At 38.9% G+C, this 18,117-nt stretch overlaps 1 protein-coding gene across 2 annotated transcripts in view; it reads right to left on the bottom strand.

Moving 5' to 3' along the window:
- The window catches only part of VCAN (versican), a 105,531-nt gene that overhangs the window by 36,677 nt on the left and 50,737 nt on the right, over nucleotides 1–18,117 (bottom strand). For both annotated transcript variants that reach the window (XM_058525967.1, XM_058526022.1), the window contains one exon: nucleotides 134–5,374. In XM_058525967.1, the coding sequence (XP_058381950.1) occupies nucleotides 134–5,374 (5,241 nt within the window). The remainder of the gene's footprint in view (nucleotides 1–133; nucleotides 5,375–18,117) is intronic.

The following is an 18,117-nucleotide window of genomic DNA, read 5'->3' as shown; positions in this document are numbered from 1 at the left end:
CTGTCCTGCTGTTACATAAACAATATAAAAATCTCCACTGATTTAACATCACAGTAAAAATTATATACGTATATACATTAGGACCAAGGGACTGTTTCCAAGTTTGGAAACAGATTTGTCAATGTGACCTTACCTGGTAAATAGACTGCTGTGCCCTCCACTGACTCTTCATTAATGCCAATCAGGAAATCGGTTTCATTAGAAGTTTCCAGAAGGGGAAATGATGATGTTGCAAGCTCAGTATTTGACTCTGCAGTGCTTACAGTTGCCTGATTATTGGAATCAGGAATTCTCGCCGATACTTGCTGTTCTGGGGCTGCTACTGTGAAATCCTCCCCTCTGATCAAAGCTGCTTGTGTTTCAGGGTTTATTTCCAGAGAAGGAACAGTGGGCCTCTCAGAAGTCTGTGGGCTAGGCTGAGGCACCACACCTGCCTCGATCCCATAAATCGCAGAAGCAGAAGTAGAATGTGGCCACAGTGTAGCACCTTCTAACTTAACTCCACCTGCAGCTGTGACAACAGTTCCAGCCTCAGGTGTTGTAATACTGGGAAACATCTTGATTACTTCTCCAGAAAGTTGAACATTGCTTTTGTTTTGGGAATCTTGGGGAATCTCAGTTCCTTCTTCAGCAATTAGTTCTGTGGGAGAAGCTTCTATTTGTTCCGATGACTTAGGTTTAGTTTCATCTTCTAAAGGTTCTAATTCTGTGTCAGGAGATAAGGATGGAGGCTCAGTTATGTAAAAGTACTCTTCAATTGATGGTCTGGAAGTCAGTTCAATATTTGCAAGTTTTCCTGGGGATGTCTGAGATGTGCCAGCATCTATACTTGGCAGAGCACTTGGCTGGAGACCCTCTGTGTGTTCTGAGGCTCCACTGCCTAAGTGGACGGTGAGTGGAAATGATGGTGTCTGAGAGGACAACTTTGCAAAAGCTGAAACTGCTGATGTTCTATCAGTGTAATCTGGAGGACTGGATCCCTCTGTCACATTAGGTGCCTCTGTTAAACTCTGAGACATAAGGTGAACAGTACCAATACTTACGTACGGTGTAGGATCTATCAGTGCCTCCTCAGCTCCTGAAGAGAATTCTGGCTGAAAAGAAGGACCTACGTATTTCTTTTCTTCATACTCATCCTGTGTCCTTTCCAGATGGCCCATTGTTGATATTATTTCACTTTGGTCTGCAATAGCTTGACCATCAGACAAAGTGCTTGACTCAAAGATGTCATCCAAGGCTTTTGCTTCAATTTTTGGTACTTCAATCTCTGGATTAACTGTGGCAGATTTACTAGGAACGGGCAGGGATGTTGCTGTGGGAAGCAAAATATCTAATTGTGTTTCTTTGCTAGGGACGGGGATCCCAGTTGTGAAGATAAAGCCTACGTGATCTTTTCTGTCTTCAGAAGTCATCGATTCGTTATGTGTTGCCTGGGTGTAGTTAGCCAGAAGAGCATCACCAGAGCCCTCAAAGTTTTCCTCCGTTAAAGAAACATTAACAGCTGCCTCGTATTTCTCTTGAACTTGAATGTTCTCTTCATTACTGTCATGTGGTCCTGATGATGATACCTCTGGATCTATGTCTGTTTGCATTCCAAGGATGTCTTCATCTACAGGTTTGGTGTGATCAATATCTATGATGGTATTTCTATCTGATGTCAGCTCAGGTAGAATTTCAAGAATGGTACTCTCTGTAATTGTCAATATTAAATCCTTGTCCTCTTTGTCCAGATCTATAATAATATTTTCAGTAGCTTTTCTTCTGTCAGGTTTTAAGGTGGAATCCTCGACTCCCCTGAAATGGTCTTGGAAACTATCTGCAGCACCTTCCGTGGACCTCTCCGACGACACTGTATTTGACAGTGGTGTGCTGGTTGGAGCCGGGGAGCTTTCATTCTGCTCTGAATGAAGAGGCAGCACCACTGAAACTGTTGGGAATCCATCAACAGTAACAGCTTCAGCACTCGGAACCTCAGGATGTTTTTCCAGGGATATATCAGAAACAAATGTGGTGCTTCTTTGCCTGGTTGCCTGAGTAGTTCCGGAAGTGTGGATTAAATCAACAATACCCAATTCTCCAGAGCCTTCTCCAGAATGTTCATAAAATAAGTCAGATGGTTTTGGTGTTGATGTAACAAATTCTTTGGCCATTTCAAAACCGTAAGTTGTAGCCAGAAAATCAGTGGAAGACGTTGTTGTTTCTTTAGTTTCTGCTGTTGAAGAACTCTCGTTAGAGACTTGTTCAGTCGTAGGTTGTGGTCTACTAGTCCGGATTTCTTCTGCCCAACTGCGAGTCTGATTTTGAGCATGTTCAGTGTCTGTGGAGAAGGGGAGAGGTGCCATAGAGGGTCCTTCTCTTCCGGTGTCACTCAAAATTTCTAGTAAGGTTGTGCTGGATGATGTCTCACTATCTTCAGCGATGCTGTCTGTTTTGGAAATGAGTGGTCTAACTACATTTGTCACATTTTCTATTCCCTTATGGTCTTCAGTTGTATCACTTAAGATGCTGGTTTCTAAACTTTCCACTTCAGAAGTCTGGGGATATAATGTGCTAACGATTTGCTCCATTTCGGTAAAACTCACTGATACTGTAGTAGGCAAAACTTCTTCTCCTGATCCCAGTCCAGAGAATAAAAGATCAGTATCTGACTCTTTACTTATTGGTCTCATAAATTCGGGAGAGGATTTTATACTTTCTTCCTCCTTGATTGATGAATCTGTAACCACACTTTCAGCTGGTATAGATTCAGTCACTGAGGCAGTAGCTAAGAAAAAATGGGATTTTTCAGTAACTTCAGGGAAAGCAGCATAGGGTTCCAAGCCCTTCGCATCTGGATCTTGGGTAGTCACATCAGCCAAGGAAATGTCTTCCTCCTCCATTTCTTTATCAGTACGGTAAGTCTTCTTTGTTGTTCGTGTAGAATGATCTGTGGTTCTGAGCCCACTTTCAGTAATTGTTTGTGAATCAAACATTGTTTGTTCTGGTGCAACAGAGCTTTGGGGGAATTCAAAAGATTTTTGTTCTTGAATCTTTTCCTCTGATGCTGTTTCACTTTCAATTCCTTGTCTTATAGGGCTGACTTCTTGCCTGGACCATAACTTGGCTGGCTCCATAGTCTGGGGGAAGTCCATTGAAACTGTGCCATTGACCGTCACTTCCCTCTTTTCTGTAGCAGCCTCAGTACCTTCAGCTTCTGCTGTTGGTAAAATTGTAGATCTTTTATCAGCTTCATTGGTAGCACCTACTTCTCCCAATCCTTGGTCAATAAATGGGGGCTCTGTACCAGAAACATTTCCCACGACACTTGGAACCACTTGGTCAACAGAGCTGCCAACTGAGACCAATTGCTCACCTGACCCCTCAGCTGAGGCTGTGAACTCTTCCCAAGGGAAGGCTGAAGTGCTGACCAAGGTGCCACCAGGTCCTTCAGAGTCAGCTGTGTGGTTGATGTGATCTGAAGTAGGTATTGCAGATGGTAAAATCTGGGCATCCTTAAATGCTGCATCCCCAGAGCCTTCCATTATTACTGTCTTTTCTTTTGTTATGGGACGAGATACCATTGAGTATTCTCTAAGATCACCACTGAAATCTTCCTCCAAAGGAAAATCTGTAGATAAGCCCTTTCTTTCTGCCCCATGACTTGGCTCTCCTAAAACCTCTGAAATTAGGTTTTCCTTGGGTGTTTGGCTTATAATTTCAGTAATCTCTCTGTCCATCACAGTACTCAAAACTAGTCCTGTTGGCTCAAAAGGGAGTATAGTTTCCACAGGGGGAGCCAAAGTGCCAGCTGCTTCCTTTTTGGTTTGAATTTCAGGCTCTAAGTCTAAGGAAAATGAAGAAACAGTGGTGGTTTCTGGGTCAGCAGCAGCTTCTCCAGAGCCCTGCTCCACAAAGAGAGAGACAGGGCTACCTGGGGCAGTAGACAGCTCTTCCTGAACCCCAGGTTGACCACTACTGCTGGGCTCAGTGGTTGGTGCCCCAAGATTGTCTAAAACATTTGTTTCTGTAAAGGCAAGAGTAGAACTTGTCATTTCCCTCTCAGACTGTGCGGCGGTTGTCAACGACATAAAACTGTCCCTGGTAGTAGATGCTGAATCCCTAGATGTGGCTTCATTTGAGCTTTCTAATTCAGGGGATAAAATTAATCGATCTGACCTCTGTGTAGGCAAATGTACCTGAACTGTAGAAGCTGTCCCTGTAGCTCCCTCCTCCTCATCTTTCCTCTTCTTTCCCTCAAAAGATGTACTGAAAACCCACTCAGAAGTGTCTGTTTCCCTTACAAATTTGGTGGGCACTACTTCTGCAGAAGGTTGTTCAGAGATCGAATAAACGGTGGTTGCAGGAACATCAAAAAGGCTTTCTGTGATCATTATCTTGCTAGTGTCTAAAGAAACGAGTGTATCTGTAGTATTTCTCTGTGATAAATCAGTTACCACAGTGAACATCTTATCTTTATCTTCTTCTGCTTCCCCAGAGCCTTCTGGAGGTGGAATTGAAGGACTCCCTGAGAGCTCTACAATTTGTCTAGGGCTTATTTCCACCCAGCTTTCTACAGTGGGCAATGGGTCCTCAGGCTGGGGATTTTCTGTTAAGGTAACTGATACTTTCTCTGAAACATCTGCTGACACAGAACTTGGAACTATGCTTGGAGTATACATGATAGAAGTCCTTTTTTCTGCCTCTTCACCAAATGTTACTTCTGTAGCCCCTGAAAAGACCATTTTTTGAGATTCTTGGTCAATGGCGGCATCTCCTGAAGACTCTTCAGGGAACAGAGGTACAGGTTCAGTATGTCCATGCACCAGATTATCAAGTTCAGGACCTCTCTCTGTGACGGATTCTGGCCCCACCGTGGGCTCTCCCTCATGGAATGGGACTGTGGGAAAGACATCAGGCTCACCACTTGAAGAATGTTCTGGCGTTTCGGGGTAAGTCTCAGGCTTCCATGTAATTTCAAGCGATTCAGTTGTTTCTTTAGATTTATTAGGTTGCATGGCAGTAGACAATCCGGTTATGGCTATTATAAACTGATGAGTACCACTTTCACTGCTGTCTGAAAAATTCCGAGAAGGTGCCACACTTTCAAACTGGCCACGCCTAGCTTCTGCCGCCTCTGGGTCCTTGGGCACAGTGGTGACCAGATGTTTCCCATTTATGTACTGCACTGAGGGGGTGGTCGTTGCGTCAGTAGCGTTTGCACACTCTTCGTCTTCCCCTTCATCTTCTTCACTGTGGTATATGTCTATTTCAATTAACTCAGGTAAAATTTCAGCAATTAGATCATGCTCTGGATCTGTTTCTTCACTACAAGGTTCATCTTCTTTAGATTCTGAATCTATTGGATGACCAATTACACTCAAATCACTCATTCGACCTGAAAAAAACAAAGAGTTTTCACAATACTTAAATAGAAGATTTGGCAGTGTACGACAGAAGAAATCGATAGCAAGGCTGGTTGAGCACACTCACACACACAAAGGAGGATTCAAATCCTTTCACATTAAATACAATCACCCTTCTACACATGGTTTTCAGTCTTCAAACCTGTTATTTTATATTAACAATAGGAAAAAGAAATCCAATTTAAGATTATAGCATCAAGTGATGGAAACTCTTCAATATGTTTAACAAAGCAACGTCCTTAAAATTAAATAAAGAATCTCATATATACATTGTAATTGTGAAATATAGGAATTCTTCTTTGTGTGAACTGAAAAAAAATTAAAAATTAAGACCATTTCACCAGATCATACAGAAAAAGTAATGATTATTGTCCTTGACGTAACGAGATGCTTAGAGACCCTCTATTCAATAAGGAAATGAGAAGAGACTCTTTCTGGCCCTTGGTCAAAATCTGTCCTTGAGAAGACTGTTTTTAGAAAAGGAAAAGAGAAGTTTCTTTATCACCCTTCCACAGTACAATGACAACCCCTCCCCAACGCAACAGTGAGACGAGACTTAGCTGCATAGGCAGCAGCCACATCCAAGACACAAGGGCAGGGAGCCCTGGGCAGGGAGGTGGGCGTGGGCTCTGCACAGGGGTAGCTCATGGAAAGCACCAGGAAGGAAGAGCCCTCCACACCTCTACACCTTTATCCTTCATGAGAGGTGACCTGGATTGGGTCAATTACTGTTCTTTTTATTAACCTTTTCTCCAAAGGAAGTTCAGGAGTCACATCTAAATATTTGAACTAGCATACTTTAAATAACACAGATCCTTAGAACATTCCTTAGATTGTAAATTGCCGTAGGGCATCAACCACTGGGCCCAATGGACTTTTCTGCTCAGAAATACACCAGCAAAAGCTCCTTATCTGGGCACCAGGAAGGAGGAAATTCTGGGCCCTCACTCTCAACAGGGTGGAATTCAGTTGTCCTCGGAGAGGGTCCAGGGACTACAGCTGCCCTACTGCCAGCATCACGGCGGTGCAAAAAGACGCCTGTGGGTGCGATGACCCATGAAGACAAAGAGAAGCACACGGAGGACCGCAGTGTCTCACCCTCCCGCCCCCAGGAATACTGTTGCAGAATTCATTTTCATCCTAGCCCCGAACCCGTTCACACATGCTTGGGCTGAACCTGAGAAGCTTCCAGGAGGAGGAATTATGACGGAGCCACCCTGCCCCCCACTGTTAGGGAGACTGTTCATGTTGCAAGAAGCAGCTCTCTGCCTTGTATGAAAGGATCAACATCTAGCGTTAACTAGTAAGTCAGAAAAGAGAAAACCCTACAGAGACGGCACCAGTATTGCTTGTGTTCTTTATGCATCAACATAAATATAGAAGTATATGAACTATCGATAAAAACTCTGTGAAGCTCTTTCTATGTTTTTAACAAGGTTTGTTAAATAAAAACAAAGACTACACACTTTTATGTAACTAGAAGACATATATTTATATTTATCCCTTTCACTCTAATAAAAACAAAAAGAAAACTCTTCTCTGTATCCCATCGCATCTTCACTGTACTCTGTATCCCATCGCATCTTCACTGTATCATCTCCGTAAAATACTATTTGTGTAGGGCTGGGTTACTCTGACCCTAACTACATGTCCTTGCTTATCGACTTTCACATGTTACAGTTCATTTCTTATACCTCCATCCCATTCCACCCATACATTCAGCCTTTCTACTATCTAAACAAAGCATTATGGGTATCAAATGAATGAAAAAATATTTCTACCATAAAAGAAGTGAGATCAATGCATAACTCTAGTATATTATAAAAATACAAAATAAATACAGATGATTTCTGCCACAGACGTTGCAACTACTCCTAATTGCCAAACTTAAGAAAATGACTAAATGCCTTACTTTCCCAAAAAAATATAATTAAAAGAATAAGTTGGTTCAGTATTAGATCACTGAAGTTCTTACTATAATCTTATAGTGCTTCATGGTGTATATGTTTTAAAAGAGGACACAATAATAAAATCTTCAGATAATAACAGCTTTTAATATGGTGTGCAGTGAAGCCTACAATTTCTCTATGAAAAAAGAAAGTGAGAGAATATATATGCGAATGTGTATATACATAAATGAGAGAATACATCTTAAATGCCTTTTGTACAAATTAATCTCTTGAAATATCACATCAATAATTTTATCTAATCACCAAATTAAATAGTCTCTCGTTGCTAATACTATTTGAATATAGTTGAGTCAAGCCAGATTCAGTTAAACAATTCTGTACAACTTCATAAGATTTAATGGAAGCTTCAAAAATGTGCCAATCTTAAATTACTTTTTTACTCTTGTTTTACATTCAACTCTTTTGACTAGGTTTCATTAGGTGTAAATAAAACTAGAGTTCACATTAAGCAGTATTACACACACGGATGCTAAATTCACACAGTATCTTTCATTTAAATACAAAAAGAATTTTAAAGAAGAAACAAGGGTCTGTATCAAGCATATAAAGAATCCCCACCACATTTTGTGCCTTTCAATAAATAATGGAGATAACTCTAACCATTCAGCCAAGCTTCTCCAGCCAAAGACAAAGACAAATAAGGAAATAACTGCTTGATATTGTTTATTTATAAACTCGTAGGCCAGGAATAGGCTAAAAACACTCACTGCTATTATAGATTTGTATGAGTTTCTAAATAAATTCCTTGATTTTAAAAATAACTATTTAAAAAAAATTGATATAAACATATCCCATGATCTTCTTAGTGAATAATTATAGATGGAGGCTCCATCAGGTATGATTTTGGTCACTCTAAAAATAAGTGGGGTGGAGAAAGGCAGAGAGAGAGAAGACACTAAGGTATGTCAGTGTATCAAATGCCAATGTGTCAAAGGAACTGACAGGTCATGATGCTCACTTAGATGAATAATTTAAAAATTTTTTCTAGGAAAGAAAAAAAAAAGAACTCTAACTGTAAATCAACAATTTATATAATTATTTCATTGACTACCAACTCTTAGTAAATCTACCTAATTCAATTAATTAAAGACTCTGGCATTCACTTTATATCTCTAATTATGATTCCAACGAACAAAGTATAACATTTTTTTAGTTCATTTTCCACTTTAGATAAGGAACTCTAACATTTCTTATTGCTCATAAATCTATGAGGACTTTTCTTAGCATTTTAAACCATCATATCAGAATATTTCACCAAAAGACTCAATTGTTAGATGCAGTATATTTCACTTTCTAACCTAAATAAATATCACAATATTTCAATCACAGCAATACAAACACAGCAGAGAGATGGCCTTTGCATATACTCCACAGAGTTCAGCTTCACACTGGTTTTTGCGTGCAAAATTAAATTCACTACCACAACCATGAATGCCACCTAACCGTATTATCTCCCCAGGAGACAAGTGATTGCACAAAATTTACTGAGTACCTGTTATGTAACAGATTCTATGACAGACACTTGCTTACCAACATTATAGAGACCTATAGGCATCTACCAAGTCTCTCCCTCTCTCTCTTTCTCTCTCTCTCTCTCTGAAACAAATGCTCTTGCCAATGAGTTAGAGAAATTGCCTGACTAAAAACTGTTTTCTCCCTATTTTAAAAGGAAACTTGTTGAGTGTACATATGGCTAATGTATCAACCATTACATTTAAATTAGGATTTCTTCTTCCATCTGCCTCCCAAGTATCTGATCTGACTTGCCTTCTGAATGGTAGAAAACATAGAAACATTTCAAGCCGTTTCATCTTATGTTCTTCATTGTACCATGAAGCTGGCAATGACCAAAGAACTACCAGCACTCATAGTAAACAGTGAAGGAGAAGAAAAGATATATTTTAAAAAGTGCTCATTTAATATATTACAAAAATGTTCTACTAAATGGGAATTCTTAAATAAAACAAAGATACAAAACGAGAGTTGAAATTATTTTGTTTCCTTTTTCTAAAAAGAATAGTCTCACAATTAAGTGACTAATATTCATTGTTGAAATAAGTTATGTCAACTTCCAAATGGTTTCATTGGATTTCTTAATATCCGTTTGAGGGTGAGGGAAATGTTAATTGCCTGGGGCTTTGAAGTTCATTTTTTCTGCCAACAGATTCTCTACAGATCAACCTACATTTTATTCTCTCAGTGTGGCTAGTTTGTTCCCATACTTATAAAGTTTCATGGGGGCTGTGTGGTATCTAGTGTAGAGAGGTGAATTCTTTCTTGCCACCCATACTTGCATCACTGCCACCTACATCTCGCTCATATTCCTATTTGCTCCTCTTTGTTCATGCAGTCTCTGAAATTACTTCTTCATCCTCTTTTCTTGTCACCACCCCCACCCACCACACATGTTATTAGAGAGTTGCAAGAGCCATAATTATTGCAAACCAGAAAAGTTTCTTTGTAGGGTGTGGTGGGGGGACATCTGTGCTATTGCAAAAGCAGGTATCTCCTTCCCAAATGGTGATCTGCTCTATTTTGGTAAGAGTACGACCTAATGGAGTAATTAACTTTCCCAGCTCTTAGATGAACAAGTTCTTATAAAAGACTGCTCTATTTTAGAGTTTTAGTCTAAAGATAATATAACTTTTATTTGGATTTCAAGAGTCAAACCACAGAATTCTACACAGCATATGTATAATCTTTTCTATGTTTATACAAATGTATTTTAACAGCTTGACTTGAATATACTAGTACCATAGTTAATAGATTTTTTAATGGCATTTCACACAAAGCTTTATTGCTAGCTGACCTCAAATTATTCACCAAGTATTTTTAAGTACTTCATGGCAGGGTTTTGTAGACATAGCACAAGTCTTTCAGACAAAACCATAGTTGCTAAGATGCATAGGCAGCTGGCTAAAGTTCACGTTCTCTTGAGGGAATTTTACAGTTTAAGTTTAAGAGCTTTTGATTAAATATAAGTGTATAGCAATCTACTCAGCAGAGATATATTAGGATCACATTTCTTTAGTAAAATAGATTTCATTTTAATGTGCAACAAAAGGATTTTGTTTCCTTATTTTAAAAATACAATAGACAGCCACACTGAAGTGCTTGAGAAATACTTATAGAATTTAAATAAAGCTGGAAGTTTTTTAAGATGTCTAAGCTTTCTGACACCTACCTATAGATCCAATAACCAGACAGAAACAAATGCTTCAATTCCATTCACCTTGATATGTTCTTAATTAAATTAAAATGCTAACTGGCACTTTATGAAGCAAAGAAAACCACCTAATGTGAATTTCAACCAGATTCTCTCAGATACCCTAAATTCCTCAACATTTTCAAAATTTGAGACACTAAAAATGGTGCCAACTCAGGATGTTAAAAAAAAAATTGGCATTAGTAATCAAGATATAAACATCCTCTCCAAATCTTGTCAGATGTTTTTGCATCCTTAATTATCTCAATAATTGAAAATCATGTGATATTTATACCAATACTCAATCTCCCCGGAGATGAGAGCGATTAAAATAAAGGTTGAGAGATCAACATTGGATTCTGTGACCCATGTCTCCCTATTAGCTCTATCGGCCAAGGTTCATTTGGTGCACCACCCAAGCATGTTATCTTACACTGACAACCTCCTCTGGCTGAGCAGGGAGCTGGATATTTCTCAATTCATGAATTTTACACCCAGAAAGGGTAATATATATGTATAAACAATATAAGAATTTCCGATGGCCTCACTTTTAAGAGGCAGACATGTTATGGGGATGATAAATGGGAATCATCTCTTTTCCCAACTTCAGATAATCCTCCAATAACGCTCTTCCTTCAAGTGGGAAGAATGTGTTTAGATACAGTCATCTGGGCTAAGTACGCTGAAGGAGACGCCATTGAGTGTGGGCTCTTCTTGCTTATAGAAAAGGCCTAAGACACTTCGTAACTTCCCATTTTTAAAGAGCAATGGCTTTTCTGGAAAGCATAATCAAGTAATTTGGGGACCGTCAAGCATTTCTGAACAATAAGATAAAGAGCCATATGAAAAAGAAGCAAGCCAGATTATTTATTTTTCTAAATGTTTCCTTAAAAGTAGAACAAATAAACAAAAACCAACCACAGGGCACTACTTTTATTATCTTTTTGATTTCCATTCTCTAATATTGTCAAAGCCTTTTGTAAATAGATGATAGATGATAGATAGATAGATAGATAGATAGATAATTTCCCTATATCCTAACACCAGAAAAATGCTTTGGTCAGAATCAAGGATTTAAAATTTAGGTAAAAGCTTTGACTAAAGTACAAGTGCCTCTCATAAATAAATATAAATACTTCCTTTCTAAGCCACCCCAATTACAGCTACTCAGCTAAACTTTACCAAATACTGTTTTATTTCTAATTATGCCACTCCTTTCTTCAAAAGTCAGGAGTAGTTTCCGGTCATCTCTTCCTCCTGACCTCTCCAACAGGTGTTTCAACACCTCCATTAACCACCCCGACATTTATCCTCTTCCTTCAGTCCTCTGTTATCATTCTCTGCATCTCTGCAATGGAGGCCCCAGCTCCATGCCCGTGTCGCCATATCCTCCATATTCGCATCTCAGACTTTTGTTCAAGAAGAACCCTCCCGTCCCCAACTTGGAATGCTTCATAAATCCTCCTTTGAACATCATCATGCATTTAGGAATGATCCAGCTAAAGCCCTCAGTCCTCCAACATATCTTCACTAAAACGCCTCAGCCCACACTGGTTGTATCTTAGATTTGTATGCCATAGGACTTATGTCATATTGTTTCTTATTTATAAATTCCCTAATTGTTTTTACATTTTTGTCTTACCTCCCTTACTAAATTCTATATTCCAAAATTAAAGTAAAGTGATCCTGTAAACAGGTAAATACTCTTCATACTCTGGTCACTTAGCCCCTCTTTTGAGAATTTAGTTGGAAGAATGTCTACACAGTTATTTATCATCAAGAACAGAAACATTTACATTCTACTCCTTTGATACTTCGTTTGAAAGATTTGCATTTTGGACTGAACAAATTATTTTTTGGCTGCCATCACAACTGAAATTCTGAGATAAAACTAAAGGACCATAGAGATAACTCAAACACTAAAAACTCTTATGGATAGAAAAATCCAGATAATCTAGATGTGCAGGCACAGTCTCAATATTCTTTTATCATTCATTTTCTTTCCGAATTCAGAAATCCATATAGGCTTATATCAGGGTGGTAATCACTGTTTTTCTCAAATGTAAATTTACAATGAACAATCTCACTTTGGCAGCATAGCCAAAAGACTCCTTAAGACATAAGCACACATCCTTTTAATTTCCATGATGATAGAGAGAAGGTAACTTGGGTACAGCAAAGTGAGGTATATAGTTTTGGGTAATTCAAGATATATTCTCCACCCTTCACTATCATTTTAATTCAATTACAATTATTCCTGAAACTTTTAAAAACATATATTTCAATGATTTTTAATTCTCTTTTCTTTCTTACTTACAGATGCCAAGGTTCATTTACCATTTGTGACAAAAACTATACTTCCCACAATATGATCAAAGGCCACCATTTCACTGAGGGGAGACAGAATCAGACACATTCTTTTCCTCCTTAAAATTGGTAAGATACAGCTGAAAGTAGCAGAAGCTTACAGCGGCCCCTTCTCCAGGAATGTCTGTATTTCAGCCTGCTGTATGCAAGTCAGAAAGCCTTCAATGTACCAGTAGTGTTCAATACCCACTGTTCATCAAAATCACATGAAGTGCCTTTAAAAATACAGTTACCTAATAATAAAAAATAAATAAATGAAGCAAATTTAAGAAAAGAAACAAAAAATACAAATGCCTGAGTCCCACCACTAGAAATTCAGATTCAAGTTGTCTGGTGGGGAATGGGGAAGTGGATATTTTTATCTGGTGGCTCTCTGGTGACTCTTATACACAGCCAGGGTGAGAAGCAATGTGGGCACTGGGCCATTTCCCTGGTGGTTCTCAAACCCCACGCAGAACGGCATCATGGTTGGTCAGCCGGCTGGTGCCTGGTTGGTGCAGTTCTGGGCCTTCCTAGGTAAACTGGGTGGTTGCTCAGTGAGGGGATGAGAGGCCAGAGTTTCCTGTGTGGCCAATTCTGAGACTCTGCCTGCTAAAGATGCTACTTAAATTAACTTATTTCATATTACCTCTATTTTTCCTTTTACTAAAGCAAGCAATTAGTCTCTATTATATACTCTCCTGCTTACTATTTCAAGTTGTCTTCCCAACTAAGCTATAGGTTGTGTTCTTTTCTTTTCCCCAGCCACACAGTAGCTTGATTAGATGACTTTATTCTAACAAACCTCTAAAACATTTCCTGGGAGTGAGTGTGAAGAGATGGGCAGAGAATGTTCTATTTGCAGATAGTAAGACGGGCTCCTCTATAAATCACGGCAAGGTAAGATTTCAGCACAGTGAAATGATAATTATACTATCTTTTGTTTTACTCTCCTGAAATATACATTAGCGTATTTTCCCTTTCTCAACTTAGAAAAACCAAAACCTTTGGAAACCTACTCTACACAGCGTATGGCCAAAGCAACTAAATCGCCCTGTGAGAAACCAGGAATACTGTGCTACAAAGCCAAGAGATCAAGTCATAGAAGCCAGTGAAGGTAGCGTGTACTGGTTATCCACGTGTGCAAGCAAGTCTCGGTATAATACCGTGACACAGTACGACAAATTTTCATAGACATACATGCTGAAATACCACTAAACTTTTCCTCTCACTCCAGAGATTCTTTCCTTCGAGTTTAAAATCTCCTACTTAGACTTTAAATTATTTATGGACAAATACTTTATACATTACCCCAATAATTCTAGCAAGTATTTAGAAGGTTCACAATAATTTCTTTTCCTCCAAAGAATGAAATCTCTTCTTAAGAATAACTGTAGCCGTCTTGCCAATAGATAGGGTTTCCCTCCTGAGTCATACGCAAAAAGTCTACATACTGGCACTATCTCTAAGAAACACCATTTTTTAATACAAGAAAAGAGGTTCTCAGTTGTCCACATCATGCCCTGTTTTACATTTTCTATCGCCTCAATTATGTTGTAAAAAATTCAAATACATTGATACAAATGAAGAAAATATACAACAGTTTTCACCAAAACACATCACTACCCTTCCTCCCCCATTCTTGGAATGGTTCTATCAACGAAGCCACTTATTAACCACGTCTTCTTTTTGTACCCAACAAACTGGCCTCACTGAGGTATAATGTTATAAATTTTGTAAACTGACAAAAATTGGCAATGCCTTCTTGAAAACATAAAATTTTCAGCTTTACTTCATTAAAATAAAACCTCAGAAAGCACTTGTTTTCTCTCTTCTTTTATCTTTGTTGGTCCTCTCACCAGGCACGTCTCTCCCCTTAGCTACGCCCCTCCCCCTAGAAAAGTTCTGAACACTGTCTGGCCCGTGAATACATTTTTTATTCATTGCACAAATGAATGATCTAAGAGCTATTAAGAAAGAAGAATGTAATCCCTGTGTAGAGAACTGAGGGGTTTCCTTGACAACAACAAAAAGACAGCCAGGAATGCCCATGCATTCTATGAATATTCAAGAGGCTAGGCCCAGTACCTGGAAAAATTTATAAAGAATTTGTAAAAAGATCATTTTCTTTGGAAAAAAAATTTAATTGGCAGTTATCAAAATCATAAGCCCAATTTTCACACATGAAAAAGAGAAGAAAGCTAATGAATTCTACACCTAGGTACCATAGAATCAATACTATATTTAAATTTTAAATAAGGGCTGCAGCTGCTTCTGATTTGCACCCAAAATGGCATCACCCTAGACAAACACAATCCAGAGGATTAAATTTTAACAAGCTCTTGCAGTCAAGCAGATACTATAGTATAATTATATTTGGGTCTCTGTGGTAGAAATCATCTTGAATTCTAAGTTAATTCAATTGTTACCTATTTACTACAAAACAATCTAAATTTGCCTACATTTAGAAGTTCCGAATGAAATAATTCTTAAAGCTGAGAGGATTAATTTGTCCAAAGTCGTTCCCGTGTGCCAGGCATGGAGGGTTCAATGTGCCATGTGCCTCCCACAGTGACTGGCAGGCCTTTGAAGAGATCCTTTTCCCCTTTAAGCAATCTGGTGAGTTTGTAGTATTAGTATATATTTTTAATGTTCTAACAACTCAGGCCTATAGAGATTATATTGCAAATAACAGTGTCGACAACGAACCCAGGTCTGTTTCCAAAGGTTCTTTCCACTACATCAACTGCCTCTTCCATTTATCCTATGGAGTGAACTGACTGTCCATCCATGTCCATTCAGAAGATCACAGACAGCATGTGCTTCAAAACTCCAGTTCTAGTGTAATACCTAGTGCGTCGTAATTATTTGACTAATTATTGAATAAACAGGGAAAAATGTATTTGAATATTATATGTATAGGTGTGTATACATATATGTGTATATGTATGTATGTATATGTATGTATATAGTGTTTGAATCTATATATATGTACATCTTCCTTGTTTCATAATCCCTGTGATTTGGAAGAAGAGCATGGGTCAAAGTTTAGGAAATATAATTCTTTATATACAATGATAGCTATTACATCCATTTTACTGGCAAAAAATTCTGACAGAGAAATTAGGAAATTCCTGGGTCCATATTGCACATAAACAAAGGAGAGACTGACTCTAGACTCCCACCCTTGTAGCACCTGCAGCTGTAATATGACTGATTCAGATTTCACTTGAATTAAGAGGTCGTAAACCTTCAAATCACCATCTAGAGCGTGCAGCCTACTCTTCAAAAGGTAGTTTTATGCCATTTAACTTTACAAGAGTGTAACTCTGAGCCATGATACTTCATGGGAATATATTTTGAAAAGTTAAACCTACAGAAGATGCTATCTTTATCAAAAAGTATGAATTATGAAGAACAGAGAAGTATGACAACACTCCTGCTGGAGGAAGTGGACTGAATATCTCTGGTCTCCATGAACTTGCATAGGTTTCTAGGTGAATCCTAAGAAGGCATTCAGCCTCTGAAGCAGGCTGTGCCCTCTCTGTCATCCCAGCCCTATTTAGAAAAATGCCTAATTGTACTTGGGGCTCCTTAACCACACTGGCAAGCCGCTGTTGGAAAGCAATAGACAAATAACTGGTTTGCAGTAATTTGTTTTTGATCTACCCATCTAACAAGGAGCAACATAAGTCTCTTCCTTCTCATGAAATATTCTCTGGCTTCCTTGCCTTCACTGATTCCTTCCTTTCCTGACCTCATCTGCCATTCACAGTCAGTACCACACTACCTTGTGTGTAATTGTGTGTTTCTGTACTGCAATTATATTTGACTGTGTTAATATTGCCTCCTCAAAACTCATTTAAAGTATTCGGTAGCAAAGCCTACGGTTTACGTTTATTTTGTGCCCCTTTGACTATCTGTCGAAGGACTAGGCATGGTGTAGCTTTACCTGAAGATAACCCTTGATTGACTGCACTGTCTGGAAGACAGTGTGTGCCTGTCTCTCGAGGTCACTGCCAATGACAGCCAAGTAGTGTTTATCTTTGGATAACACCACACCTCAGTGGTAGTTTTGATAATGGTAAGTTGTAATTGCAAATGCTATTTTCAGAAAGAACAGGCATTAGTTCATGTTAGGAAGAAGATAACAAAGTTCCTGTTAGCTATCCATGGAATACCTCTTTTATTTTTAAACCTCAAGCTGTGAAGAAAACAATTTCAATTTCTTAAATTTTTCCTCGAAGTTAGTGGGTTAATAAAACATTCATAGATCATTTTAAAAATTGAGATTCTATGTGTGTTTGTGTCTCTATGTGAGTGGTATGTACATACAAAATCTTTTCCTTAGAAGGACTTCTTAAAAAGGTAGTCTTTGGTCTGCAGCGTAGTGTTAAGCTCACGAATAATTTAGAAACATTAAGATCAATTTTTTTCTTCATACTACAGAGACAAAGGGAAAATAGACATTCTCTGTCCTTTCACTATTTGACTAATAGAAGAAAAACTCAATCCTTTTCTAGACTTTGTGCAGCCAAGAAGGCATCCCAATTCCCTGCAGAAAAAATGTGCATCTCTGGCAGGGAGCCACAGCTGCAGCCCAGCAAAGGTAACCACTCATGTGTACAGGCAACAGCCTCCTCCACTTTCAGAGATGTGCTCCAAAATTCTGCAGGAAAGAAGCAGCCCAGAACCAGGGCTACCGATTTCAGCATGCTGTTCTCTTGCCATGGCAGTTAACTGAATAGCATGCATAGTCCCCCCATGTTAACAGCAAACTAAACCTAAGTCATCTACTCTTAACAAACCAATAGATTGCCAATGAGAAGCCAGTCTTTCCAGAGTCTTTGCTCTTCCAGAAACTGAGGGACAGGGCAGCACCTGAGCCAATAGAGGGTCATCATCCTCTGACTCTTCCCTGAGTTCATCGAGGGAGAGAATCATCTCACTGCAAAACTGCCCCCAGGAGTGCCCAGACTGCCAGACCAGGACCAACAGTGTTAGACCCACTGGGCCTCCATTTTCCCATCTGCACTACCTTCCCTAGTGGTCTTCCAAATTATCTCTGAGGTTTAAACATAATAATATATGTAAAACGTGGTCTGAAAGTATCTAGGATTATTTCCCTCTGCACATGCATGTGATACTCTGCACTGTAACCAGAGATTATCTTGATTACACATAAGCATCAATG

This window comes from Diceros bicornis, chromosome 1, assembly GCF_020826845.1.
Source record: "Diceros bicornis minor isolate mBicDic1 chromosome 1, mDicBic1.mat.cur, whole genome shotgun sequence".
Lineage (NCBI taxonomy): Eukaryota > Metazoa > Chordata > Mammalia > Perissodactyla > Rhinocerotidae > Diceros > Diceros bicornis.
Note: the sequence above shows the minus strand (reverse complement) of the source record. Positions and strands in the feature narration are given on the sequence as shown.